The 27,574-nt window shown below is 43.7% G+C and overlaps 1 protein-coding gene and 1 non-coding gene across 5 annotated transcripts in view; both read left to right on the top strand.

Annotated features, from left to right (window-relative positions):
• The window catches only part of CACNB4 (calcium voltage-gated channel auxiliary subunit beta 4), a 296,369-nt gene that overhangs the window by 119,355 nt on the left and 149,440 nt on the right, over positions 1–27,574 (top strand). The window contains exon 1 of one of the 4 annotated variants that reach the window (XM_060256986.1): positions 22,240–22,620. The exons of the other annotated variants lie outside the window; for them this stretch is intronic. Coding sequence (XP_060112969.1) covers positions 22,576–22,620 — 45 coding nt within the window. The 5' untranslated portion in view covers positions 22,240–22,575. Of the gene's footprint in view, positions 1–22,239; positions 22,621–27,574 lie in introns of those variants that run through there. 4 annotated transcript variants of the gene reach the window in all.
• Positions 11,054–11,124, top strand: TRNAP-AGG (transfer RNA proline (anticodon AGG)). The gene has a single exon. It is a non-coding gene; the product is annotated as a tRNA-Pro (tRNA).

Raw genomic sequence — 27,574 nt, 5'->3', positions numbered from 1 at the left:
TACTGTGTTTTATTTACTTTTGTAAAACTTCTTGAGGGAGGAAAAAGGGATGTGCGTAAAATTTCAGTTGCATTCTAAAAAGCTAGGAAATTACATAGCATGAAAGTGACTCTGGATGCGTTACCTCAGTAATAGTCCACATAAACTGAAGAGATTATAATGTAAGCAGCAGAAACATAAAGTTCTCCGCCTTCTGCGGAGCAGTAATTCAGAGATAAATGATAGCATCCCAGGGAGGACCTTGAAGCTGTAATATTTGGGTACAAATACTCCCTTTTAACGTCCTTTTTGACTTTTATGTAGAGTCTTTCTTCACAGCCCTGTCTAACTGGATTACCTCAGTTATTTGGGTGTGATCTCCCCCTGCTGCTCTGCTGTGGCAAATCCATTAAAGATGCTGTTCACAGGGAGACGCACTTTCTGCCTGCCATCCTGCCTGAAACTTATAGGTGACAAGGAACAGCTTCAGTCACTTCCTGTGGTGATTATAACAGAACATAATAGGCAATGTGGACAGGGCAGAGCTAGCCCACAAGGGGGGAATACATGGGGAAACTTTTATTGTCAGGGCTTAGAAGCAAAAAAAAAAAAAAAAGAAAAACAATCTAAATGGCATAAAATGGCAACCTGTGTCTTTTTAATATTAATTCAGGGAATGGGGGAGATGGTCCTTTTATTCAGCTGCAGCCAACATTATAGTCTTGCGACACTTTCAGTGAACATACTGCGGCATTAGCTTTCATCAGCTTGAGCCTATGTCATCAATGCATGAAGTGTTACAGTCAGTTGGCAGAAGAATTTATACCCACAATTTTCAAAAGCAGAAGGATGCAGGTAGTTGGGGATGTACTGCAAAGAGAAGCCAGAAGAATGTTATGTTAATCACCCAAAGGGTGATTAACATGTGGAATTCACTGCCACAGGAGGTGGTGGCGGCCACAAGCATGGCCACCTTCAAGAGGGGGTTAGATAAAAATATGGAGCACAGGTCCATCAGTGGCTATTAGCCACAGTGTGTGTGTGTGTGTGTGTGTGTATTTATTTATTTATTTTTGGCCGCTGTGTGACACAGAATGTTGGACTGGATGGGCCATTGGCCTGATCTAACATGGCTTCTCTTATGTTCTTATGTTATGGTCAAAACAGAAAAACAGAAAACAGTCGGACTCAGAGTTAGTGTGGATCAGTCCCAACTTTTGATAAATTAATGAGTCCATACATAAACTGTTAATGTTTATAGTGAGCTAACAATCCCAAGGCCCTGCTGAAATCCAAGTCTATTCTGCAACTTTTTCCTCCTTTGAAACTTTCCTGCTCCAGTTCTGCGGCTGTTATATCTATTGTTGAATATCCAGAGGTTTAGTTGGTCCCATATTAGTTTCTGAGTGTGTCCATTTTATAATGTTTGATTTGTGTCCATTTGTTCGCTTGGAGACAGTCTAGTCTGGCAAGTGTAAATGACAGAAGAGTATTTTGTGGTCTGGTTAGTTATCCAACAGTGCTTTCTGTTTTAAGACATTGGAACTGGATAACAGCATCCCAAATGTTATGGAAAGGGAAGGAAAGGTCCCATGTGCAAGCGCCAGTTGTTTCCGACTCCGGGGTGACGTTGCTTTCACAACGTTTTCACGACAGACTTATTTATGGGGTGGTTTGCCATTGCCTTCCTCAGTTTTTTTACACTTCCCTCCCAGCAAGCTGGGTACTCATTTTACCAACCTCGGAAGGATGGAAGGCTGAGTCAACCTTGGCCGGCTACCTGAATCCAGGTTCTGCCAGAATTGAACTCCGGTCGTGAGCAGAGAGTTCAGACCACAGTACTGCAGTACTGCTGCTTTACCACTCTGTGCCATAGGACCAGTAAAATGTTATGACTGCTGTTTAAAGTACGAGGTTTAGGTAAATGATGTGTTACTCGGGATTTCTTTAGAACAGGGATGGCCACACTTGCTTAATGCAAGAACCACATAGAATAAATGTTAAATGTTTGAGAGCCACAAGACATGAACCAATATTATACTCACATCTTTATTTAAACTCTTTATTTTCCTTGTACAAAATGATAAAATACATATGTATGCATTTTATAACATAACCATGCTAACCTATTTATTTATAATGGTCATAGACGAGCAAACAATTAATAAAAGTCCAATTCATAACCAATAAAAGGTGATATAAATATACAATAATTATTACACACTAAAATATGATACCACCTAAAATATACATAAAATACGAATAAGACACTGACACTGAAAATGTAAAATTAGTGTTAAAACCAAGGATGAACTAAAAACCCTGTCTAAACCTCTTTGTTTCTTCCCTTAATAAATAAATTATTTGTTCACTGCCTAAGCCAGCATTTGAAGCAGTAAAATCAGACAAAATTAAAACTGATGGTCCATAAAATCATACACAAAAAGCATAAAATGCTATTATAAAACTACAGATATAACAAAACATGGCCGTTACAGTCAACAGATTGGCAAAGGTGTTTAGCCATTTCCTGACTGAATCATTAGAGTTTTCCTTACTCTTGTGGCAAGCCAGCCAAATTTTGCTAATTTGTATGTCACCTCAGGGTTCCTATCGCTAAGAAGATTCTTAAGGAGTTGCAATTTTTGGCTACTGGTAAAAAGTATGGCTGTGGAAAATGGAAGTCGGAGACTTAAAAAAAAAACAAAACCTGGAGATAATAACACTCCTCATAAGACCAGCATACAGAAAGGTTAAGGCAGGGGTCTCAAACATGCAGTTTGGGGGCCGAATCAGGTCCCCAGAGGGCTCCTATCAGGTCCCTGAGCAACTGGCTGTCATCTGCTTCCTTCTCCTTCTCTTTTGCTTCCTTCTGCATAACAGTTTGCTTTGCAAGGCTTGCTCAATCGCACAGAAGCTACAGAGCAAAGCCTCTATTTTCTCCATTGGCTGAGGCTCCTCCCTTGGGGAGGAGGAATAGTTTGCTTTGCCATGCTCTCTCAATTGCACAGCAGAGCTACAGAGCCAAGCCTCTCTTCCTTCTATTGGCTGAGGCTCCCCACCCCCATCCCCTGGGGAAGGAAGGAAAGAGCCAGAGCTTCCTTTGCTCAGGTCCCTGAATAGGAGAAATACAAAGAAAGCATCTTTAAGACCAATGAGTGCTAATGTTTTAAGCATGTAAAGTTTTTTTTTAAAATTGTGTTTGTCTGTGTTCTTTATAAAAATTATATCTCTTGCTACCTAATCTTAAATAGGTACACACATGACCCGGCCTGACATGGCTCAGCCCAACCCGACATGACCTGGCCCAACAAGGTCTCGTTTATGTCAGATCTGGCCCTCATAAGAAATGAGTTCAATACCCCTGGGTTAAGGGATTATTTTTTTGGCACCAGGGGGAGAAGGAAACACATATGTACCATATAAATCACTGACCTCCTTTTGCATCATTATGCATCTCTCTTTGCCTTGACACCAAAGTTAGTAAATACAGCGCCTACAAGAGCTATGAAACTATGGGGGAACCCTGCATCACCCTCTTTAATTCCATCCCTCCTTCCAGTGGCTCCCTCAGCCCTTGAGCTTTCTTTCCCCACTAGGTCTCTGGGCTACTTCTGTGGTGGAGGAGAAGAGCTTTCAAGACTGCCTATTTCCCCCTCCTTCCCCGCTTCAGTCACAGTGGAAATAGTCACCTGCCTATGGGTCAGCACTCAGAGGCTGACTGGGGGTCCCAATGCCGAGCATGCTCACTTTTGAATAAGCCTGCTTTAAGTTCCTCCTTGACCTTCAGGAGCCACGCAATATGTATGAGAGAGCTGTATATGGCTCCTGAACCGCAGTTTGGCCACCCCTTCTATATAATTTCCAGAAGCAAATTAATACACATCAGAGTGGTTGTATAGTTCAAGAAAATGGCATTATTTATCTCACAACAACAGATTCTACAAACTAAATAGGCATTAGTACTTTTCTGTAGTTTAATTCATGGTGGTAGGCTTCCCAATCCTCAGGTCCCAGAGGGGGGGATCCCCCGGTTTTACAGGCTTCCCCCCGCCCCCACAGCCACCATGCAGCTCTAGATCTCCGGCAGGTTTAGAAACCTGCAAACAGGTTTCAAAATGTGTGTGTCTGTGTGCCTTTAAAGTTGAGCAGGAAGTACTTCATGGGAAGGGTCAGCAACACAGTCCCTTGGTTTGTTTTACTTTCATTTCAGAGCAACTAAGTGTGTGTGTGTGTGTGAGAGAGAGAGTAGCGTAGCCTCTGTTCTTTTCAGATGTCGTTGTGGAGGAACCAGATCCAGTGTGTGTGTGTGTGTGTGAGAGAGAGAGAGAGAGGGTTGCCAATCCCCAGGTTTGGAGGCCCTCCCCCCGCTTTGGGGTCATCAGAAAGCGGCATGGCAGGGGAAGGAAATGTCTGGAAAAGGACAGGAAAGGTCCCCTGTGCAAGCGCCAGTCGTTTCTGACTCTGAGGTGATGTTGCTTTCACAACATTTTCATAGCAGACTTTTTACGGGGTGGCTTGCCATTGCCCTCCCCAGTCATCTACACTTTCCCCTCAGCAAGCTAGGTATTCATTTTACCAACCTCAGAAGGATGGAAGGCTGAACCAACCTCAAGCCGGCTACTTTAAAACCCAGCTTCCACTGGGGATCGAACTCAGGTTGTGAGCAGAGTTTAGGACTGCAGTACTGCAGCTTTAACACTGTGCCATGGGGCACTGGGCAGTTATTCCCTATGGAAAACGATTCCCATAGGGAATAATGGGGAATTGATCTGCATGTATCGGGGGCTCTGGGGGGGTTGTTTTTTGAGGTAGAGGCACCAAATTTTCTGTATAGCATCTAGTGTCTCTCCCCAAATTACTCCCCAGGTTTCAAAATTATTGGACTGGGGAGTCCAATTCTATGAGCCCCAAAAGAAGGTGCCCCTATCCTTCATTATTTCCTACGGAAGGAAGGCATTTAAAAAGGTGTGTTGTCCCTTTAAATGTGATGGCCAGAATTCCCTTGGAGTTCGATTATGCTTGTCACACCCTTGCTCCTGGCTCCGCCTCCAATGTCTCTTGGCTCCACCCCCAAAGTACCCAGATATTTCTTGAATTGGACTTGGCAACCCTGCATGGTGGTGATTTGTGGAATTCATTGTTGAAAATTAATTCAAATTAAATAATTAATTTGCTAGTCTAAAGAAAAGTTTTTGTTGCTTGTATTTTGGCAGTCTTGAGACTCTATTACCTTTTATGGACTTGAGACTCTGCCACCTTTTATGTTTAGATTCTCTCTAGAAGGCACAATTGATACATGCTTACAGATTTTTTCTCAGGACCATCTACAACAAGGGTGTCAAACATATGGCCTGAGGGATGCACCTAGCTGTCCAGGGATTTAATAAGGCCTACAGTTCTTTTCTCCCCTCCTGTCCTCACCCTTTGAAACTTCAAGACTGCCAAAGTTCCCAGCTCCTTCTGCCTTGTCTTTGTCGGCTCCAGCAGGAAGCTCTTTTGGGCTTGCAGCTTTGTAAAGAAAATGCAGAATGACTATGGGAGTAGTCTATCTGGGCCCAGAGACCCTAATGGAAAATCCATTCCACATTTGCCTTTCAACTTCTTCTGTGCCGCAATGTATTTCAATAGAGTGCAGCTCGTAGTTTCACTTTCCAGTATTTGTATGAGCAGTTGAAGCTATTGCTTGTTGGAGTTGTCTCTTTGCAAATAAGGAGCTGATGCTTTGAGCCAGCTTGTTTCTACTGAATGGATCTGAGAACTGGTGCCTAATGAGTACTCTAACCTGGGAACTGATAGCCAGAGGCTAATATTACACTGGAGAGTCATTGTCAATCTGAGAAAATCCAGGGTGGGAGGAGAGAACCTTGCAATGCCCCGCCATTTCATATTTTTCTAGGCTCAGAGAGCATTTTATATTTTTAGTTCATATTTTTAGTTTCTGCTATGATCCTTGTACTTTTTCTTGATGTTTCATTTTAAAAATTGCATTGCCAAATCCTGCTATCCCCTCACCTTTTCATTTTAAACAAAATATCACAAGAGTTTTAAGCATGCTTGTATTTTAAGTTTTAAAAAAATCTTTAATTGTGTTTGTATCCTTTATAACGTTTATATCTCCACTACCTGGCACTACATTTCATGACATGCATGGCCCAGCCCCACAAAGTCCCATTTATATCAGATCTGACCCTTGTATCAAATGAGTTTGACATCCCTATTCTATGGCATTACATTCCATTGAAGTCTGAATCCCCACCCTCCTCAGGCTCCACCCCAAAAATCTCCAGATATTTTCCAGCCCAGTGCTGCCATCCCTACCAACTGACCTTAGCTAGACCACAAATAGAAACTGAAAAAAGTAATAATTCGATGCCTGCAGCCTGCAGCAACGCTGCTAGGCTGCAGTAGCAAGGTTTGCCTCCCTGGGAGGGAAGGGAGGATCTACAGCCCGTTTGGGCACGTATTTGAGGGGGCAGGGCCAGGCCATTGTAACGGCCAGATCTCTGCTCCCTGCTTCAGTCTCGACAACGATCGGCCTTCCCGCCCACCCTGTTTGTTATGTAAGTGATTGCTGGTCGTCTCATGTTTGGGGGGCCGGGTAGGAATTTTTCGCTCCCCAGCTGATTGGCAGTTGCTGGGGTGTGCTTTTTGCCTACCCTACATAGCAAAACAGTGGATTGTGCATTTGGCTATCGAGAGATGCTGCTAAATAGGTTGGTCCCTTTAGTTTGGCAGGTTTTTCTGGATTAGGGTACTATGCAGCTAGGGGAGGACCATGAAGCATCCCCCTTTTGGGGAATTTGGGGTCTGGCATGATCAACCTTGGGGTTTGATGATCCGGGGTGGGGAGAATGCAGACTGTCCTGGAGGCTCGACTAGAGGGTGTCTTCCATTGAGACGTGCGTCTCCAGCTGCTCAGACACCAATCGTGAAACTGGCAATCCTTTTTGTCCTTCTGAAAGAGTCTTGCTGTTCCCCAGGAGAGCCCTTCCTGCAGTTTGAGAATCACTGGTTCTGAAACTCCACATCGGCCAATTATGTGAAGGTGAAAAAATTCCTACCTGGCCCCTAATAAGGCGACCGGTTGAAACCTGTACTTCCAAGGGGAGGGCGGGCGGGCAGAGAGCCCAAACGAAGTGCGAAGCTCTGGGCGGGGCCGGGGCTTATATAGCCCCGACGCCGCGCCCAGAGAAGAGTCCCGGATGTGCCGGGCTGAACGTTCTGCCGCTCCCTCCTTCCGAGGGGGCAAAGACGGCCCCCAGCCTGAACGCCGGCGATGCCGGCTTGGCTGGGAAGGGGCCGGGCCTTCCTAGGCTGTAGTGATGTCAAAATCAAAGTGCTGGTTGCTCTTTAATACCTTTTATGGTCTCCTCCTTATCAAACTGCATCTCCTAGTGTACTTTTCTGCCATCTGTGTTCTTCAGATATGCTTCTTCTTTGGGTGGCTTTTCTTCTCCTTGTTCACTCAGCAAGAGTTATATCACTGGCTTTTTCTGTGATTGGAATGGCTTACCAGAATGGGTGTGGAGGACTCCTTCATCTACTGCATTTAGGACTGTGCGTAAAATAGTTTCTGAGAGCATTTGATGGAGAATTTTGGTAGAGCTGGCTGTGTTTTTAATTCTGGGTTCAATACTATGGCTCCTTTCCACTGAGCTGGATCCTGCGAGTGTCTTCTATTAAATCTTCTTCCAATGAAGAAAGGCTTCCTATAATAAAAATGTCTTTTTTACTAGTTCTTTTTAAAAGGTTTTCTAACTTTCTTTATTGATATAACAATTAAGTTCACAAAAACCATATCCAGTACAGTGACATAAACTATTACAAAGAAAAAGTAACTATACAGTGAATAATAACTATTCATTTACATCAGTGTGTTTTCATGTATAAATAAAGAATATTTGCATAGTAACAATAAATATTTTGTATCCTAAACTCTGATATGACTCTTACGATGGCTATATATCAAACAGATTATAACCGTTACTACAATTGAGACCATTCGTCTGATATAAATTTTTGATTTGCCAAATATTCTAGTACTGGATTCCATTTTTCATCAAAATCTAAGTTTTAAAGGAACTTGCATTGTTCTATAAACGCTGCCTGTAATATTCTCCATAATGTATTGGCCTCACAGTTTATTGAACCATAACAAGAATGGAGCCTTTGGATTTTTCCACCTGGAAGCTATTGCTGTCCCAGCTGCTACTATTAATATGTCTATTTCTCAATGGACTTGAACCCAGTGGTCAGTACTTTAAGAGCAATGTTTCAGGACGAAAAGGAACTTCACACCCTGTTATCTTTTTTTTATGTGTGACAAGATTTATTTCAAAAAAATTGTTGTATTTCTTCACACGACCACCAACAGTGGGCATATGTTCCAGTTTGTTTATAAGCTTTCCAACACTTCAGACTATATTTTGAAGATATATGAGAGGCTTTGAGTCAGGGGTCCTCAAACTACGGCCCGCGGGCCAGATGCGGCCCGCTGAGGACGTTTATGCGGCCCGCCGGGTTATGGCAAAATCAGACCGGAAGTGACGTTCGACCTAAACTCGCATTAGCAATGCACACTTCCGGCACTGGGCTGAGGCGGCGGAGACAGAGTGTGAGGTGATACCGAGGTGAGGTGAGTTCCCAGGCCAAGGTGTGTGGTGTGGGGGAGAGAGATGCAGAAGACGGAGAACTGACGGCCCGCGGCCTTGTACAGTAACGGCAGTCCGGCCCTCCAACAGTCTGAGGGACAGTGAACTGGCCCCCTATTTAAAAAGTTTGAGGACCCCTGCTTTGAGTGGTGGTAGGTATCATCTTGTCATGACTTTGATTGAAGTTTGGTAGCTATTGTTGAAGAAATTAGTGGCTTTGGTTTCCATATCTGCATTCAGGTGTCTTCTAGCAGTGTGTTGCAACCCTTTTGCCACTGTTCGGTAGTGGTATTTTTTTCTTATTTTCTATGTTTAGTAATTTTTTATTAAGTAATGAAATTAGTCCATGATTTTGAGCAGTACATTCCTTCTCAACTACTGTTAGGGGTTTTATCATGATACTAGAAATTTTAAGTTTGACTAAGCTGAAAGTAAAGAAACCAAGGAACTGACTGACCTAATTTACACTCTAATTCTGCTTTCTGAAGTATACTATGTTTCAAAGAGATGTCAGTTATTCAATACATTTGTTGTTTAGACCAGTTTTTAAATATTGCAGAGTTTTGGCCTGGTGGAAACCAAATTTGATTTTAAAAAGTTGAGTATCTCAATAGTTGAGACACTAGATGTGTCATTTAGTATTCTATATATGGATAGATGGATATGTAAAATCATTTTGTAATATCTCCTAGGGCATTTTATTTGGATCATTTTATATTATTTCATCTAAATATTTCAGAAAAAATGTTGCATTATATATTTTAACCCAGTCTGTGGGATCTGGGGTCTGTAACATTTCTATGTGTGTGATAAATGCATTGCCTGATTATTAGTTCTTTTTTTAATGAAAGAGGAATTTAGCTTTGAACATCTTGGGGCGGGGGGGAGTCTTTCTCTGTTGAAGGAAAACATTGTAGAAGGGCATCATAAGAACCAGCCTCATGCTTTTTAAAAACTGTATTCTGTTGTTAGGTCCCTTGAGTCCAAGCTGATAAGTCAGGGTATAAATATTTTAAATAAGTAAAATTAAGCGTGATGGAAGAGAAGGATGGAAGTCATTGTGTGGCCCCTGATGGCTCCCTCTTCTTGCTTGTACTAGAATATAAATTGTCTGGGAGTGTCATAAACATAGCTTTTAAAATGTTTTTAATTATCTATTTGCTATTTTGTTGTTTATTGGTTGCCCTTCCTTCACCTGCATATGTTGCATGTGCAGCTCCCATGTTGCATGTGCAGCTCGTCTAACATAATATAAGTGAAGCTGGCTTACACTGAATCAGACCTCTGGTCTATCAAGCTCAGTGGTCTTCCAAGGTCTCAGACAGAGGTCTTTCATATCACTTCCTAGCTGATCCTTTTGGCTGGAGATGCTGAGGACTGGACATGGAGTCTTCTGCGTGCAAAACAGATGTTCTACTACTGAGCCACAGCCTCTCCTCAAAGTGTAAACACAAGCATTTGGAATGAGCTGTTATATTCAGAACAGCCTGATATACTTTATATTGCAGAGACACTTTAAAATTCCAGTATAGGAACCAATATGCTTTACTGCTTATTTATTATCAACTTCATTTATAGCAGGGGTGGCCAACGGTAGCTCTCCAGATGTTTTTTTGCCTACAACTCCCATCAGCCCCAGCCAGCATGGCCAACGGCTGGGGCTGATGGGAGTTGTAGGCAAAAAAAACGTCTGGAGAGCTACCGTTGGCCACCCCTGATTTATAGCCTACCTTTCCCTCTGATTTACAGTGCAATGCTAAGCAGGTCTACTCAGAATTCTACTGCAGCCTACTCAGTGGGCCTTACTTCCAGGAAAGTGTTCTTAGGATTTCACCGTTAAGCAATGCCAGACTAGAATGTCTGCAAACAGAAGTCTTTCTTATAAGAATGGGACAACAGACGTTGCATGCCTGCCCCCATTCATGCTGCTAGCAGTCTTCGACTCTGACCTAGATGGAGGGATCATTTTTAGGGGCAATGTCACACTCCAGAGCTGCTTGATATTTGGCCTTTCATTGGAAGTGTCATCAGAATGCCAATTAGTGTCAGTTAGCATGGCGGTTTCTGTCACATTTGCTAGAAAATGGCTGGAGTCCAGTGCTAACTCACATTTCACAGTCTGCAAGGGGAATGAAATCTGAAATTTATTGCAAAGTAGTGTTTTTTTTATTATGCAAAGTATTATAGTGAGAAATTAGGGGAGGGACGGTGGCTCAGTGGTAGAGCATCTGCTTGGGAAGCAGAAGGTCCCAGGTTCAATCCCTGGCATCTCCAACTAAAAGGGTCCAGGCAAGTAGGTGTGAAAAACCTCAGCTTGAGACCCTGGAGAGCTGCTGCCAGTCTGAGAAGACAATACTGACTTTGATGGACCGAGGGTCTGATTCAGTATAAGGCAGCTTCATATGTTCATATTTGGGAAGGGACAGTAGCTCAGTGGTAGAGCATCTGCTTAGGAAGCAGAAGGTCCCAGGTTCAATCCCTGGCATCTCCAAAAAAGGGTCCAGGCAAAAAGGTGTGAAAAACCTCAGCTTGAGACCCTGGAGAGCCGCTGCCAGTCTGAGAAGACAATACTGACTTTGATGGACCGAGGGTCTGATTCAGTATAAGGCAGCTTCATATGTTCCAGAATGATGGAGATGGCTTCTCTATAGCATGCACATAGCAAAAAGTTTCTTTACTTCTTTTAGGTCTATGTTTTCCCTCCTTCTATGGATGCATATTAAGCTTCCCACTGTTATATACCCACTGGATAATAGTGATTCTGCTACTGGGCTTAGTAAAAAGCATAATGTTTGCTGTGAGGTTAATAGGTAGTTAAACAAGGCACCATTCTTCTTAACTTCTCAATGGAAATTATTTAGTTCTTTTGAATGCTTGACCTCAATTTAACTTGACTATTATAGTTACAATCTACTTTAACACATAGGAGAGAATAATCCATATAACAACGTTTTGGGGGCATAATTTGTGGAAATGCAAAATGAGACAGCTTCTAAAGGATTTAGAGGGGAGGTCCCAATTAATGATACTCTAGCGATCACTAATTTTTATTCAATTTTAATTTTGTTCCTGCTTTTTTTTTGCGGCTAAACAATAAAGTTTAACCGTTGGAGATATAAGATTGTTAATCTAGATTCTGTCTTTTACATGTTGATTTATTGTGGTCACACACGATTATTGAAGCATGAATCCATTAGTTTACTGCAGAAATAAATACAAAGAAGTTTATACTTAATATACTCAAAGCAGTAGTTCAGTGGCTAGTTCCCTGGAAAGAAATACAGTACTTTGCTGCAGGATGCAATGAAAAAAAAATGGAAAGAAGTAGAGCTGCCAACTCCTGCTTGGAAAATACCTTGAGATTTAGGGGTTGAGCCTGGTGAGGGTGGAGTTTAGGAAGAGGAAATATCTTGGCAGTTATAATGTCAGCAAGTCCACCCTCCAAGATGTCACTTTCTTCAAGGAAACGAATGTCCATCATCTGGAGAACACTTGTAATCACAGGAGATCTCCATCCCGCACCTGGAGGCTAGCAGCCCATAATTTAACTGTGAGCTCTAGTAACTTATTCTCTTTAAAGATGTCCCACTTATCTTATTGGCAGTCAAACTGCAGATTTGCGGCATGTTTACAGTTATGAAGTTACGATCCTTTCCCAAGTTTGTCTCAGAGATATATCTGATTTAAGAAATCGTTATACTCTTTTGCGTATAATACACTACTGTGCAGCTATTCCCAGTACATATAATAGGGACATGGAGTGTGATGAGTATGAATCAAGTAGGGTTGCCAAGTCCAATTCAAGAAATATCTGGGGACTTTGGGGGTGGAGCCAGGAGACATTAGGGGTGGAGCCAAGATTAAGGCTATGACAAGCATAATTGAACTCCAAAGGGAGTTCTGGCCATCGCATTTAAAGGGACGGCACACCTTTTCAATTCCTTCCTTCTATAGGAAATAATGAAGGATAGGGGCACCTTATTTTGGGGCTCATAGAATTGGACCCCCTGATCCAATCTTTTTGAAACTTGGGGGATATTTTGGGGAGAGGCACTAGATGCTATGCTGAAAATTTGGTGCCTCTACCCCAAAAAACAGTTCCCTCAGAGCCCCAGATACCCGCAGATCAATTCTCCATGATTTTCTATGGGAATAAATCTCCATAGGGAATAACAGAGTTCCCAGCAGACATTTTCCTCCCCTCCCCCGCTTTCTGACAACCCTGAAGTGGGGGGAGGGCCTCCAAACCGGGGGATCCCCTGCCCCCACCTGGGGATTGGCAACCCTAGAGTCAAGGTAAGCTCAAAATCATAAAACAAGAATTTTGAACATTGCAGTCCAGGGAGTGAGTGAACTAAAGCGGGGTTACATTAGGATATTTTCAGTCAAAAAATTATGAAGTGTTTTGCTTGGGAAATGACAAACATGGAAGAAACAGAGTTGCTCTAATAGTGAGGCGAGATTTAGCGCGAGCCTTTGTGGCGATAATGCAAAGGCTAACCAAATAATATCAACCAGACTTAACAGAAAACTTATCAACACAACCTTCATTCAAGTTTACGTCCCAACTAGAGGTACTGAAGAGGAAGAAATCGAAAGCTTTTATGCAAGGGTCCACTGCAGACCGACATGGCTTTTATGCAAGGGTTCTACTGCAGTCTGACATGGTTACCTTCTAAAAGTACTATCAAATATTGTCAGAAAATTCGGGCTAGGAGCACAAACTGAAGCAGGAGAGCAACTCATAGAATTCTGTGATGACAACAAGTTGTTCATTGTGAACACATGTTTCAGGGCAACCAAACCGAAGTCTGTATACAGGGACATCATTGGGTGGCCAATACAGAAATCTAGAAGATTACATCATTGGAAGCAGAAGCTGGAGAAATTCCGTTATCTCCGCTAAAATGAGACCAAGAGCTGATTGTAGTAAAGACCATGAATTAATATCAAAACCAGAATAAATCTGAAGGGAAAAAACCCAAAACATTCATAGTGCAAAAATACAGCTTAAACAATATTCCTGAAGAGTTTAAAGATCGTGTAAAGAGCAGATTTGCATTACTAAGTTAAAGTGAATGGAAACTTCAAGTATTATGAGTTGAAGCTAGAGGTATTATCAAGGAGGAATGTGCAAAGACTATTCCTGTAGCCAAAAGAAACGTCTCAGTTTCTGACCGAGGAAACTCTTAGAATTGCTAAAGAAGGACAAGAAGCAAAAGTAAAAGGTGACAGAAATAGAATCAGAAGTCTTAGTGCAGCATTCCATCAACTGGCACCTAAAGAGAGAGAGAACTGTTATAATAACCAGTGTAAAGAAACAGAAGAGATTAACAAAAAAAAAAAAGGGGGGGGGAGAAAAAGGAAAAACAAGATATCTGTTCTACAAGATCCAAGAAATTAAGGGAAATTTTAAAGCATGGTTAGGCATGCTGAAAGATTAACATGGAAAAAACATTAATTGAACAGGACAAAATAAAAAGATGGGAACAACCAGGCCACAACCAGGCCGAAATTTGCCCCCCGCCCCCTCTTTTTTTTAAAACTCACTTTCACGCCCCCCCCCTTCCCTTCCCTTCGCAGCGCTGCAAAGCAGCACTGCGCTCCATCGCCCACCCCCCCAGCTTATCCTTACCCCCCTCCTTCCGTTGCGGGCTGCAAGCCAGCACCGCACTCCCACCCCCCGCTGCCATTGCCACTGCTGCCAGGGGGAGGGGTGGAGTTGGACCTCATGCATGTCTCCGTAGTCGAGACCCAGCTGGGGTATTTTGGCCTGTTTCATGGCTACTCCATGACAGGACTTGACCAGATAACCTTCTCCATTGGTGCCCTGCAGGGAATGCTCCTGGAGCCCTGCCGACTGAGCCTGCCCATCTGTCTGCATCTGCTGGAGCTGCCCCCCCCCCGCCCCCGCTGATTTCCATGTCTTGGCAAAGGGCTTTGGCATGTCTGCAAAAGGCTCCCTTCCCACGCTGTCCCCCAGACCACCAACAGGGCTTCAGACACCCCCCGCTAAAAGCCAAGTGTGGGGACAAGGGGGCCTGGGAGGATCTGTCCCCAGTGGCAGTGCCCACAGAAGGGCAGCCCTGCTCTGGGAAGGGGGATTTGGGGCACATGGCTTCCAGCAGCCCCAACGGTGCCCGAGGGAGGGCTCTGGGCCGCTTGTAGGGGAGGAGTAGAGGGGGCCACCATCAACCTCCACCTGGCCAGGCAGGTTGGCCTTCCCCAGGCCTGGCTCCCCTCATTCTTCACCAATCAGAACCCCCTGCGTGCTGCTGCTCAGTGTCCTGTGGCATCAGAGCAGGGGGCACTGGGTGGAGGCAGATTTTTTTTGAGGGGGAGTACATGGGGGAAAACAGGTTTGATTTTCACTTTTTAACATTTCAAACGAGAAAAAAACAACACATTACCCACATAGAACCAAGCTGGAGTGCAGGAGCACCTTTAAGACCAACAACATTTCATTCAAGGCTCAGGGTGACCCACCAGAATCTACTCCCCCCCCTTGCGTAATGACTTTCCCTCCAGCTGTCCAACACAAAAGCTGCAATCCTAAGCAAACTTACTAGTGAGTAAGCCCCACTGAACTCAGTTGGACTCCTGAGTCACAGACTGCGCTGCAAATCTCTGCCCCCTATTCCAGGTCTTGTGGCCTGCCAGAGAGACTTTCTCTGTCCCACTTTCCATCTGCTTTGTAAAGTCAGCTTGCATTATGTGTTGGGCTGGTATTGCACACCTTTGGCTTTTGAATTTGCTTTTAAACATACCATATTTTACACTTACCTCAGGCACACCATCTTTGGTGGGGGGGCCAGGCTCACTGAAAGGTGAGGGAAGGAGGAGGAAGGAGAACAGCATGGAGGAGGGCACACGTAGTTAGCTTTGCCTAGGGTGCTAAAAAGTCTAGGTCCAGCCCTGCCTGAACAGCATACTCAAGATTGCTACAGCACAGACATTGTCTCCGGATTTTGATGCAATAATTCAGAGCAAGATGTTTCAGTTATCAGAGACTGTTAAACAAAATATTTCAAGCATGCTAATGCTTTAAACATGTTTTATTTTAAGTTTTTTTTTAAAAAAAAAACTCTTTGTGTTTGTCTGTGCCCTTTATATAAGTTTATATCTCTGCTATCTGGCATTACATTTTAGGACACACATGACCTGGCCTGACAAGGTTCCATTTATGTCAAGTCCATCCCTCATAACAAATGAGTGACACTCTTGTATGATAGTATTCCCCATTACTATGTATGGGTGTGAAAGTTAGACGATGAAGAAAGCTGACAAGATGAACATTGACTCATTTGAAATGTAGTGTTGGAAGAGAGTTTTAGTGATATTATGGATCACCTGAAAGACAAATGAGGCTTTTTTTGGTAGCAGGAACCCCTTTGCGTATTAGGCCACACACCCCTAATGTAGCCAATCCTCCTGAAGCTTACAGCAGGCACTGTACTAAAAGCCCTGTAAACTCTTGAAGGATTGGCTACATCAGGGGGGTGTGGCCTAATGTGCAGAGGAGTTCCTGCTACAAAAAAAGTCCCGAATAAGTGGGCTGTAGATCAAATCAAGCCTGAACTCTCCCTAGAAGCTAAAATGACCAAAATGAGCCTGTTGTACTTTGGTCACATTGTACAAGTGTCACATTGTACAAGTGACTGTATTGGAAGTTACACTATATTTTAAAATTGTTTTGAACTGTCAGATTGTTTTAATGATTTTATTGTATCTTGTTCTTAATACAATATTTTGTCAATTGTTGTTAGCCGCCCTGAGCCCGCTAGGGGAGGGCGGGATATAAATGCAACAAACAAACAAATAAATCCTATGCATAGTTACTCTAGTCTTTTGCATATTGGTTTCGATTGGTTTAGTCTGGAGTAACTCTGCATGGGATTGTACTGAATATTCCCAGTTTGTCAGTTGAGGTATTTACAAAATAATGTTACCTTTCCATGCCTGGGTTTGTAGTTCCTTAAAAACAAATATTGCATATGTCTGTGCCTAACAAAAAGTTACATTTTGGGCACAAGGTGCATGATTGTATTTGCCACCCCCCCTCCCCCCAGGGTGCCACTGGACTACCAGCAGCAACTCTAGTTTTGCACCCAAAGGTGTGGTACATGTGAGAATCCTACTTGCAGCAAGCTACATACCCTAGTATATAGCTCTTATTTTTCTCTGTTGTTTCTTCTCTGGAGTGTTTGTTCTGTGTAGAGTTTTTGAGTTAATGAGCCTGTGTTTTCTAGCTCATTCGATTCCTGGTCTGTGACAAAATCCAGTTTTAATTCTTAATATTAAACTTTCTCTCAATAATTTTTTTTATTACATTAGTCAGAGATTTTCTCCTAAAACCGAAGCAGTTGCATCTTCAGCCTCTCATGTACACCTGAATACCTATGCTCACTGAGAATGGCATTAATTGTATATTTCTCCTCTTCTCATGGGGCTGACCCCAGGGCTTGTCCTGTTAGGCCATACCCCTTGTCGTTCTAGTTTGCTCAAGTTTGTTTCCAATAAAGCGGCCCAGTTTATCCAACACACTGTGTCAACCTCTTCATTCCGACTGGGGGGGGGGGCAAATCGGCCCCTCCTAGCCAAGCTGGCATCGCCAGCAATAGGCTGGGGGCTGTCAGTTGCCGGCCCGGAAGGAGGGAAGGCTTACCGCTTGTCCCGGGCATCCGGGAGCTGGCTCTGGGCGTGGCGTTGGGGCTATAAAAGCCCTGGTCCCGCCCAGAAGCACGCAGTTGCTTCTCGGCTCTCTGCCCGCCCTTGGCAGTACAGGTTGATTACCGGTCGCCTTATTAGGGGCCAGGCAGGAATTTTTTCATCTTCACAAAATTGGCCTATGTAAAGTTTTTTTTGCCTAATTTGTACTGCTTTGTAGTGTTAGGAAGCTTGGAGGGAGTTTTGTTAGTTTGGTCGCTAGGCAGGATGAGGTATTGGCCACAGTGTTTTTTAGGGGAGCACCTATGGCTCAGCACCAGTTGGTGTGGGTGGTCTGTATGAACTGCAGATGGGCTGTGCGGCTCAATGCGGGGAGTGCAGATCACGGCAAAGCCTCACCAGGGCGGATCTTTCCAGAGGGATTGATGCTAGCCCAGGTGGAGGCGGGCTTTGGGCCTGGCTGCTCAGCACCAGCCAGAATACTGGGCTTGTGCTGGGGGCAGGGTGGCTCGCCCTCCCAGGACAAGGCGGGGTCATGGGGCTGACCCCAGGGCTTGTCCTGTTAGGCCATACCCCTTGTCGTTCTAGTTTGCTCAAGTTTGTTTCCAGTAAAGCGGCCCGGTTTATCCAACACACTGCGTCAGCCTCTTCATTCCGACTGGGGGGGGGGGGGGCAACTCCTCTTCGCTAGTCATTGCACTTTTTTTAAAAAAGGAATTTAGCATTCTACCAGACACAGAATTGTATGATTACCGTTAGTGGTGTCCAGAAGCTTGGGTGACGATATGGCGAAAGAGTGGATTGTATTTAATTAACTACAAGTGGATATCTGCTTGCAGAACAGAACTTTTCTCTTTACTTCTCTTGCTTTCTCTTTCCCTTTCTCTTCCCTCTCTTCCCCTCTCTGCAGAACAGGACTTTTCTCTTTACTTCTCTTGCTTTCTCTTTCCCTTTCTCTTCCCTCTCTTCCCCTCTCTGCAGAACAGGACTTTTCTCTTTCCTTCTCTTGCTTTCTCTTTCCCTTTCTCTTCCCTCTCTTCCCCTCTCTGCAGAACAGGACTTTTCTCTTTCCTTCTCTTGCTTTCTCTTTCCCTTTCTCTTCCCTCTCTTCCCCTCTCTGCAGAACAGAACTTTTCTCTTTACTTCTCTTGCTTTCTCTTTCCCTTTCTCTTCCCTCTCTTCCCCTCTCTGCAGAACAGGACTTTTCTCTTTACTTCTCTTGCTTTCTCTTTCCCTTTCTCTTCCCTCTCTTCCCCTCTCTGCAGAACAGGACTTTTCTCTTTCCTTCTCTTGCTTTCTCTTTCCCTTTCTCTTCCCTCTCTTCCCCTCTCTGCAGAACAGGACTTTTCTCTTTACTTCTCTTGCTTTCTCTTTCCCTTTCTCTTCCCTCTCTTCCCCTCTCTGCAGAACAGGACTTTTCTCTTTCCTTCTCTTGCTTTCTCTTTCCCTTTCTCTTCCCTCTCTTCCCCTCTCTGCAGAACAGGACTTTTCTCTTTCCTTCTCTTGCTTTCTCTTTCCCTTTCTCTTCCCTCTCTTCCCCTCTCTGCAGAACAGGACTTTTCTCTTTCCTTCTCTTGCTTTCTCTTTCCCTTTCTCTTCCCTCTCTTCCCCTCTCTGCAGAACAGGACTTTTCTCTTTCCTTCTCTTGCTTTCTCTTTCCCTTTCTCTTCCCTCTCTTCCCCTCTCTGCAGAACAGGACTTTTCTCTTTCCTTCTCTTGCTTTCTCTTTCCCTTTCTCTTCCCTCTCTTCCCCTCTCTGCAGAACAGGACTTTTCTCTTTCCTTCTCTTGCTTTCTCTTTCCCTTTCTCTTCCCTCTCTTCCCCTCTCTGCAGAACAGGACTTTTCTCTTTCCTTCTCTTGCTTTCTCTTTCCCTTTCTCTTCCCTCTCTTCCCCTCTCTGCAGAACAGGACTTTTCTCTTTACTTCTCTTGCTTTCTCTTTCCCTTTCTCTTCCCTCTCTTCCCCTCTCTGCAGAACAGGACTTTTCTCTTTCCTTCTCTTGCTTTCTCTTTCCCTTTCTCTTCCCTCTCTTCCCCTCTCTGCAGAACAGGACTTTTCTCTTTCCTTCTCTTGCTTTCTCTTTCCCTTTCTCTTCCCTCTCTTCCCCTCTCTGCAGAACAGAACTTTTCTCTTTACTTCTCTTGCTTTCTCTTTCCCTTTCTCTTCCCTCTCTTCCCCTCTCTGCAGAACAGGACTTTTCTCTTTACTTCTCTTGCTTTCTCTTTCCCTTTCTCTTCCCTCTCTTCCCCTCTCTGCAGAACAGGACTTTTCTCTTTCCTTCTCTTGCTTTCTCTTTCCCTTTCTCTTCCCTCTCTTCCCCTCTCTGCAGAACAGGACTTTTCTCTTTACTTCTCTTGCTTTCTCTTTCCCTTTCTCTTCCCTCTCTTCCCCTCTCTGCAGAACAGGACTTTTCTCTTTCCTTCTCTTGCTTTCTCTTTCCCTTTCTCTTCCCTCTCTTCCCCTCTCTGCAGAACAGGACTTTTCTCTTTCCTTCTCTTGCTTTCTCTTTCCCTTTCTCTTCCCTCTCTTCCCCTCTCTGCAGAACAGGACTTTTCTCTTTCCTTCTCTTGCTTTCTCTTTCCCTTTCTCTTCCCTCTCTTCCCCTCTCTGCAGAACAGGACTTTTCTCTTTCCTTCTCTTGCTTTCTCTTTCCCTTTCTCTTCCCTCTCTTCCCCTCTCTGCAGAACAGGACTTTTCTCTTTCCTTCTCTTGCTTTCTCTTTCCCTTTCTCTTCCCTCTCTTCCCCTCTCTGCAGAACAGGACTTTTCTCTTTCCTTCTCTTGCTTTCTCTTTCCCTTTCTCTTCCCTCTCTTCGCCTCTCTGCAGAACAGGACTTTTCTCTTTCCTTCTCTTGCTTTCTCTTTCCCTTTCTCTTCCCTCTCTTCCCCTCTCTGCAGAACAGGACTTTTCTCTTTCCTTCTCTTGCTTTCTCTTTCCCTTTCTCTTCCCTCTCTTCCCCTCTCTGCAGAACAGAACTTTTCTCTTTACTTCTCTTGCTTTCTCTTTCCCTTTCTCTTCCCTCTCTTCCCCTCTCTGCAGAACAGGACTTTTCTCTTTCCTTCTCTTGCTTTCTCTTTCCCTTTCTCTTCCCTCTCTTCCCCTCTCTGCAGAACAGGACTTTTCTCTTTCCTTCTCTTGCTTTCTCTTTCCCTTTCTCTTCCCTCTCTTCCCCTCTCTGCAGAACAGGACTTTTCTCTTTCCTTCTCTTGCTTTCTCTTTCCCTTTCTCTTCCCTCTCTTCCCCTCTCTGCAGAACAGGACTTTTCTCTTTACTTCTCTTGCTTTCTCTTTCCCTTTCTCTTCCCTCTCTTCCCCTCTCTGCAGAACAGGACTTTTCTCTTTCCTTCTCTTGCTTTCTCTTTCCCTTTCTCTTCCCTCTCTTCCCCTCTCTGCAGAACAGGACTTTTCTCTTTCCTTCTCTTGCTTTCTCTTTCCCTTTCTCTTCCCTCTCTTCCCCTCTCTGCAGAACAGGACTTTTCTCTTTCCTTCTCTTGCTTTCTCTTTCCCTTTCTCTTCCCTCTCTTCCCCTCTCTGCAGAACAGGACTTTTCTCTTTACTTCTCTTGCTTTCTCTTTCCCTTTCTCTTCCCTCTCTTCCCCTCTCTGCAGAACAGGACTTTTCTCTTTACTTCTCTTGCTTTCTCTTTCCCTTTCTCTTCCCTCTCTTCCCCTCTCTGCAGAACAGGACTTTTCTCTTTCCTTCTCTTGCTTTCTCTTTCCCTTTCTCTTCCCTCTCTTCCCCTCTCTGCAGAACAGGACTTTTCTCTTTCCTTCTCTCAGTGCACTGCCTGAAACCTTGTCCTCGTTGGAGGAAGACTTCTTGTGCCAGTACAACCTGCTACTGTTAGCTGAACAAAGCAGTGTGCAAAGCGAGACAGGTCCTTGCCTTCAAATAGTTTTACAGTCTCAAACAAGTAAAGGGGAAGCCAGGAGGAAGGGAAAGAGGAGAAAAGGGATTGATGGCGGGTTATATGTAGTCCAAATCCCTTATCAACAATAGTGTCTGAGCAATTTGGGTAGTAGAAGCTTTATTCCAAATGCTAGCAATCATAACTTCTGTTTGCTAGGTAATGATTATTGCAGCAGTTGACCATGATGAAGCAAATTATACTATCTGGGTTTATAAAAAATCTGCTGTGTACACAAAAGAGCAGACATAAAGTATTCAAATAACTAAATAGAATTGCCTCAGTTTTGACACCACTTTGCACTTATCATTTCTTCCTTGGATAAAAACAGCTGCTAGCATGTTATGTCTCAGCTGTTTTAAATATTACTGAATAATTACGTTGTGGAATAAATTATTACTGTGCCAGCTCTTTTTAAATATTTTTTTCACCATGTTATTTGTATTTTGTTGAGGGACTTCTTGAATTAAATTACTGGTCAGGCATTTCAAACTCGTTAAGCGCAACAATTTGAACTTGTGAAGGTGTTGAAAGGAAGTGAAATGTTTCCACTCAAAAGCTCTGGTGCTAGCGAATGTCTTTGCCTTCCCCATCTCTTCCGAACTCCAAGAAAAGAAGGTGTTTTAGGCTATGAAGTGTGTATGTTAGCAAAAGCCCCTGCTTCTGTTTCTTTTCTGTCTCTCTCGCTCCTGTTCCCCTGTGTGAAATTATACATTGCGCTCTCTGGATTTAAATTACAATTTACCGTCAAGTGCGGCTGCTTGTACTTGAATAAGTGCCGTGGCTTCATTTTTAACATTTTGATGAGTGGACATTGAAAAGCCTCCTATGCGAACAGCCCCTCCGCTCCACCCACACACAGTGCATTCGCCGATCCAGTCTATCCAGGCTAACACCTCCCCACATCCCTATTTCTAAAACAGTGGCGAGCTTTGATTATTACTGCTAAAGGGGACAAATAATCAGGGACATGCTTGTTACAAACGCACAAGCCTCCTGCTCGTCACCCACTATCAAAGAGAAGGCTCTTGGAGCTGACTGAGGCACCGCAGCTCAGCCAATCAGCGGCTTCTTCCCTGACTCTGTCATCAGTCCTTGGTTGGGGAAAGAACGGTTTTGCTTTCATGCTCTGTATTTGGAAGGCAGATAAAATGCCAGGTCTGGATTGCCTCTAGGGATAGCCTTCCCCTTCTATGATGTGAATGAATCGCATCTTGGCTGGGGGGGGGGGAGAATCCACAGAAAACTGACAAGGCAGGCTCAGCTGCTCTGTCTAGGCCTTTCCCTGCATTTTAAAACCCTGGCTCTGGCTTTTGAAGCAGTTCCACGTTTGCGTTGAGAAGAGGTGCCTTGGATTATCAAACCTCCATGTATGACAATTTGTACCTGCATGGATTTGAAGACTCTGAGGCGGTAAGTCCTTTGTTTTAATAGTTCCCTCGTTAGGTGGTTTTGATCCTCCTCCCTTAGAGTCTGCAAAGGACAGGGACGGAGGCTTTTGTTTTCGGTTTCTGTGGGTTACTTGGTGGTACGCTGTGTATTCTGAAGCCACCTGAACTATTCCTCGTTATATAATTCCTTATCGATCGATGAAAGATCTAAGTGTTTCTGAAGAAAGGTAGAAAGGATTTTCTATGCTGCCAATTCCATGCTGCGCTCCTGCCCTCATGGCTGGGTGCATGAATCTTTCATGGCTTATATACAGAGAGAGGGGTTGTAGCTATCGTGATATTATGCTTATTAGCACAGATTTCCATTAATACTGGACCCGAGGCTTTGTTTGATATGGGAACAGAACAAGTGCCATCAGTATGTGTGCATAAGACGTTCACCGTGTAAAATGACTGGGTGCAGATTCATTTGGTTTCCTTGGACAAACGAGCAAAGCAAGTGTTTGCTGTAATCTAATCCTGTAGCATCACAAAGGCAGTATGTGTGCTGTTAGCATGCTGGTTATGCAGCCTGAGGTATACGATGCCTTTTTAGGATTTAGGAGATGTTATCCCCAAATAGCCCCATACTTCTCCAAGTCAGGGCAGCAATCGAGCTGGCAAGAGCCATTTGATTTTTGCCGGAATTGATCACTAGGAATCCTAACACAGGTGCCAATCTGTAGCCATCTGAATACAGACCGGGAAAACAGAGATTGGGGAAGCCCCCAAGATGTAGGCATCTTTGCTTTCGTATCTTCTTTGCTATGGTTTAAAATAGTCCTCAAGGGACAATATTTTTCCAGGGTGAAAAGAAAACTGCTTAGGTTGACATAACAGTGCACATACTGTTCCATATTAAACAGGAATGTGTTATATAAGGTTTTAAGCCAAAGCATAAAATACAATGATTATAACATAAAATACTGTATGCGTCAATGCAGACGTATGTGGCTGGTGATGTGACAGCCACATGAGAATGAATAAGATCGTCTCTCTCTCTCTCTTTCTCTGATTAGGCTTTATTTCTATCTGATTTTGTGGTTCTTCTCAGTCTCCAGCTGCAAATAGTAGCAAACCTACATGTTGACTCAGATGCTAATAATTTTACTTTTACGGTTCACTTTGGAGGGGAAACAATCGAAAATCTGCTAGCCTAAAACGAGAGGCATGGGAGAGGGGAGCTGGACTTGTAGGATCTCCCGCAACTTGCCTCTTCAAATCAGCTGTGGGGATTTTTCTTTTCTGAAGTTGGTATTTCTGTTTTCTGCAGGCATTTCCTTACAAAGTATATTTTCTTTGACTGCCGTGTCAATTGCAAGGAATCTCTTGGTATAAACTTTGCTTAAGAAAGTTTTTACTTTAACAAATAAATTGACTTAGCACAATAACTATGCCGTTTGAAATGTGCAAAAAAAATGTTCATCTGCTTGTTATGAAGGTGTCCACTCGCTGCACTATGCTTCCAAATGAAATGTGCCAGAAGTGTTCATCTGTTTGTTACAAAGATGTCCATTCACTATGCTTGCAAATGATTTAAAGTGGCAGCTTGAATTGACACAGAGCTCATCACTGTTTGACTGAATGGCCTAGGATATATTGCACTTTCAGTTTAATAACACCCCCCCTGCCCTGTAATTTCTAGGTAATAATAGCCCACCATACAGGATTGTCGTGAGGGTGAACGAGAAGATTTGTGAAGCGCTTGAAATGCGGAATGTAACAGAAGTTGCCCCCCAAGTCGGAATAAAGAGACGGACACAATTATATTGGTGAAACTATGGGCCACTTTTATTAAAATAACCAGCAACAGCAAGGGCAACCGAACTGCGGCCAGGTCAGGGCCAGGGGTCTCCTCAGACCGCTCCCCTGCCTTTTCCAGCAGGCGAGAGACCCGGCCCCCCAGCCGGAGCTGTGAGCCACAGCTCCCGTTAGGCAGGCCCAGCAGGGAGGCTCGCACCGGAGGGCCCAAACACCAGACGCGAGTCTCAGCGAAAGGCACCCATCCAATCGAGTCTCCAGGACAGTCTGCATTCACATACCTCGGGCCACACCCAAGGTTGATCCTGCCAGACCCCTAACTCCCCAAAAGGGGGAGGCTAACCGGTCCTCCCCAGGCCGCATGGTGCCATAAACCCCGTAAAACTGAAGACTGCTGTGGCGTCAAACGGGGCTTCAGCAGCAGCGCTGAAGCCCCGCCCCCTCAGGACGCGCTTGGAAGTGCGCCAAAGATTCCGCTCTCCCTCCAGGGGGGGCAAAACTTCCCCCTCAGCCACGCTGCGATGCAGCGGGCTTCAGGAGGCTTCGATCTGTAAAACTGGTGGAACACTTAAGGGCCTTTGAAAGGCACAGCCGTTCTCTGGATTGTATGTAATAAATCGACATCTTCCTTCAAAGGCAATGCTTTTGTTGGCAAGTTGTCATTTCTTCCCCCTTGACGTTGGATGTGTCATTTTTTGTAGTCTGGCAAGATAATTCCCCCCCCCCTCCCCCAGATATAAAAGCCATGAAAGTGTGGTTGTGCAGATTTCACACTGGATAAGTATCACTTACAAAATTAAGGATGACATGACGCCTACCCCGCATGCCTATCCTTGTTCCATTGTGGGGTTTCAATTATTTTGTACTTAATTATTATTATTTCTTTGAAGGCTGTGTGTTTCTCCTGGCCTGGCACTACTATTGAAGGCACCCTTATCCTGTTGCTAGATATTGAAAACAGGACAAGACTCTTCGCTGTGCACAAAATAGCAGTGCATGGCTTTAAAAAAATGTGAGGGAAGGCTGTAGTCTTTCTTCCCCCCACTAGGGCGCATATCCATTTATTTAATTTAAAAGAATGAGGCAAATACTCATAGAGCAAGAAGTGTCGTAAAAAGCAGGCAAGGATTCCAAAGGGGATCTTCGAATGTTACATATCCTCATTTTATCTCCCTCAACAAGCAAGCAAATCTAAGTCATACTGAATGCTGGAGAAGAGAGGTAAGTTTGGCTATTGGGTTGGACTCACAAAATTACCAAGCATGTTCTCTTAAATTTGTGCAAGAAAGAATTGATTAGAATAACATGATCTGTCTCTGGCTTTTCCAAAAGTGTATACAGAGTAGAAATAAAACGTTTGATTTCAGGAAGGTTGGGGAAATGCATCTAAAACTATCAGTATTGACTCACGAGAAGAGCGTTATTGCGTAAACTAATATAAAATGAGTTTAGCTTTCAGTTCGGTAGAACTTTAGGCCTGTGTCACTGAGGTGATTCTCTGTGTGGGAGGGGAAACCAGAGAAAGTAATTATGAGAAAGTAGGTGTTTTTGAAGCAAAGCAAATGTATTAGTGTGTTTCACCCAGAGCGTGCATTGAGGTGAAATAGATTATGAACAATTTTGGTTGATAGGAATTCTGGTAGTTCAACACAGACTTCAGCAGGCAATAATCATATGAAAGCATGAGGAGGCGTATTGTACTTTCTTTCTTGCCTATAAAAGGCAGATGTGCCGCTAAATGCCCCTATGCTATCAGTGCTACTAGCCTATTATAAAATGACTGTATCGGAATGAATCAGGCATAGTGCAGTTGTGTTTTACTGCAACAGGCCTCATAAAAAGTATCAGTGAGATCATATTATTCTGCTAATTCATGTATAGAGTGAGGATTTGAAAGGGGGGAAAAAACAGTATTTATTCCATTTTATGTATCTTAGTTGTGCATTGCTCCTAGTTCTAGAAGGAAACCTTACGTTGGTGTTCTGGTTATAGAGTATTGGACTAAGATTGGAGAATGAGGTTCAAAACACTGCTTAGCTAAACCTCATTAGGTGAGGTTGGGTCAGTCACTCTCAGTCTACCATAAATCACAAGGCTGTTGTGAGGATAAAAAAGTGAGAGGAGAAGAAATGTAAGCTTCTTGGAAATAGGGCAAAATGAAAAAAAATGTAGTGTATTGTTGGTCAATCTAATAGGACCTTGGGTGTTCAAAGAAGCGTCAGTGTTTTCCTCTGCACGAGTAGTAAAACTTTATGTAAATCTTGATCATCTGAATCTAAGTTGTGCTATCCACCTTGAATGCAAAGCTTTCTTACACAGTTTCTGTGGTACTTGTATTGTGGAAAAATATGAGTCCCCGCTTGTGTTGTGGAAAAATATGAGTGTGCACGTTTTTAACTAATGTTGACCACATCTTTTCTGCAGTGTACAACGAAATGGTTTGATTGAGGGCTTTCCCATTAGCATTGATGCCATTAGGGAGTGAGTAACATTCAAGAGTTTCCCTCACTGAGGGACGCCCCTCTCCTGTTCCTGCTTTGGCCTATTCCGGGTTAGTATTTGTTATCCAGACTTTTTTTTTGACATTTTATTTTCTGTTTTCAGATTTTTGTGATTATGCACTCTAAGGAGAGTAGTTGTTCTTTAAGGACCGCAATAATACAGGCAGCGCTATTTTGATTCAAAGAGTATTTTAGAGTTGATTCACACATGACTTGGTGATGACTCACAGCTGAGTGTATGAACTATATCAACTGAAAAAGTATTAAGTATAAGGTATGTTGGATGACATGACAGTTGCATGCTGAGTAAAACTGATTTCACAGCTGTAAGTCATTGCTTGATATTGTATTTGAATTATGAATATGCATGTGTGGACCTTCTAAAGTGCCTCATTACTGTGACTGAGAGCACAGATTTCAATACCGTGTGTTGCTGAAGGGACACACTGCATAATGAATGTGGGGGTTTTTTGGGGGGGAGGGCGGTGTTGGTTACCATCAGGTCACAATGGACTTATGGTGATCCCATAGGGTTTTCAAGATAAGATATTCAGGTGTGGTTTGCCATTGCCTGCCTCTGCGTTGTGTGGTATTCCTTGGTGGTATCCCGTCTAAATACTGACCAAGGCCGACTGTATTTATCTTCTGAGGCCTGATGTTCCTACCCAAGCCAGG

This window comes from Heteronotia binoei, chromosome 16 (genome assembly GCF_032191835.1).
Source record: "Heteronotia binoei isolate CCM8104 ecotype False Entrance Well chromosome 16, APGP_CSIRO_Hbin_v1, whole genome shotgun sequence".
NCBI lineage: Eukaryota > Metazoa > Chordata > Lepidosauria > Squamata > Gekkonidae > Heteronotia > Heteronotia binoei.
Note: the sequence above shows the minus strand (reverse complement) of the source record. Positions and strands in the feature narration are given on the sequence as shown.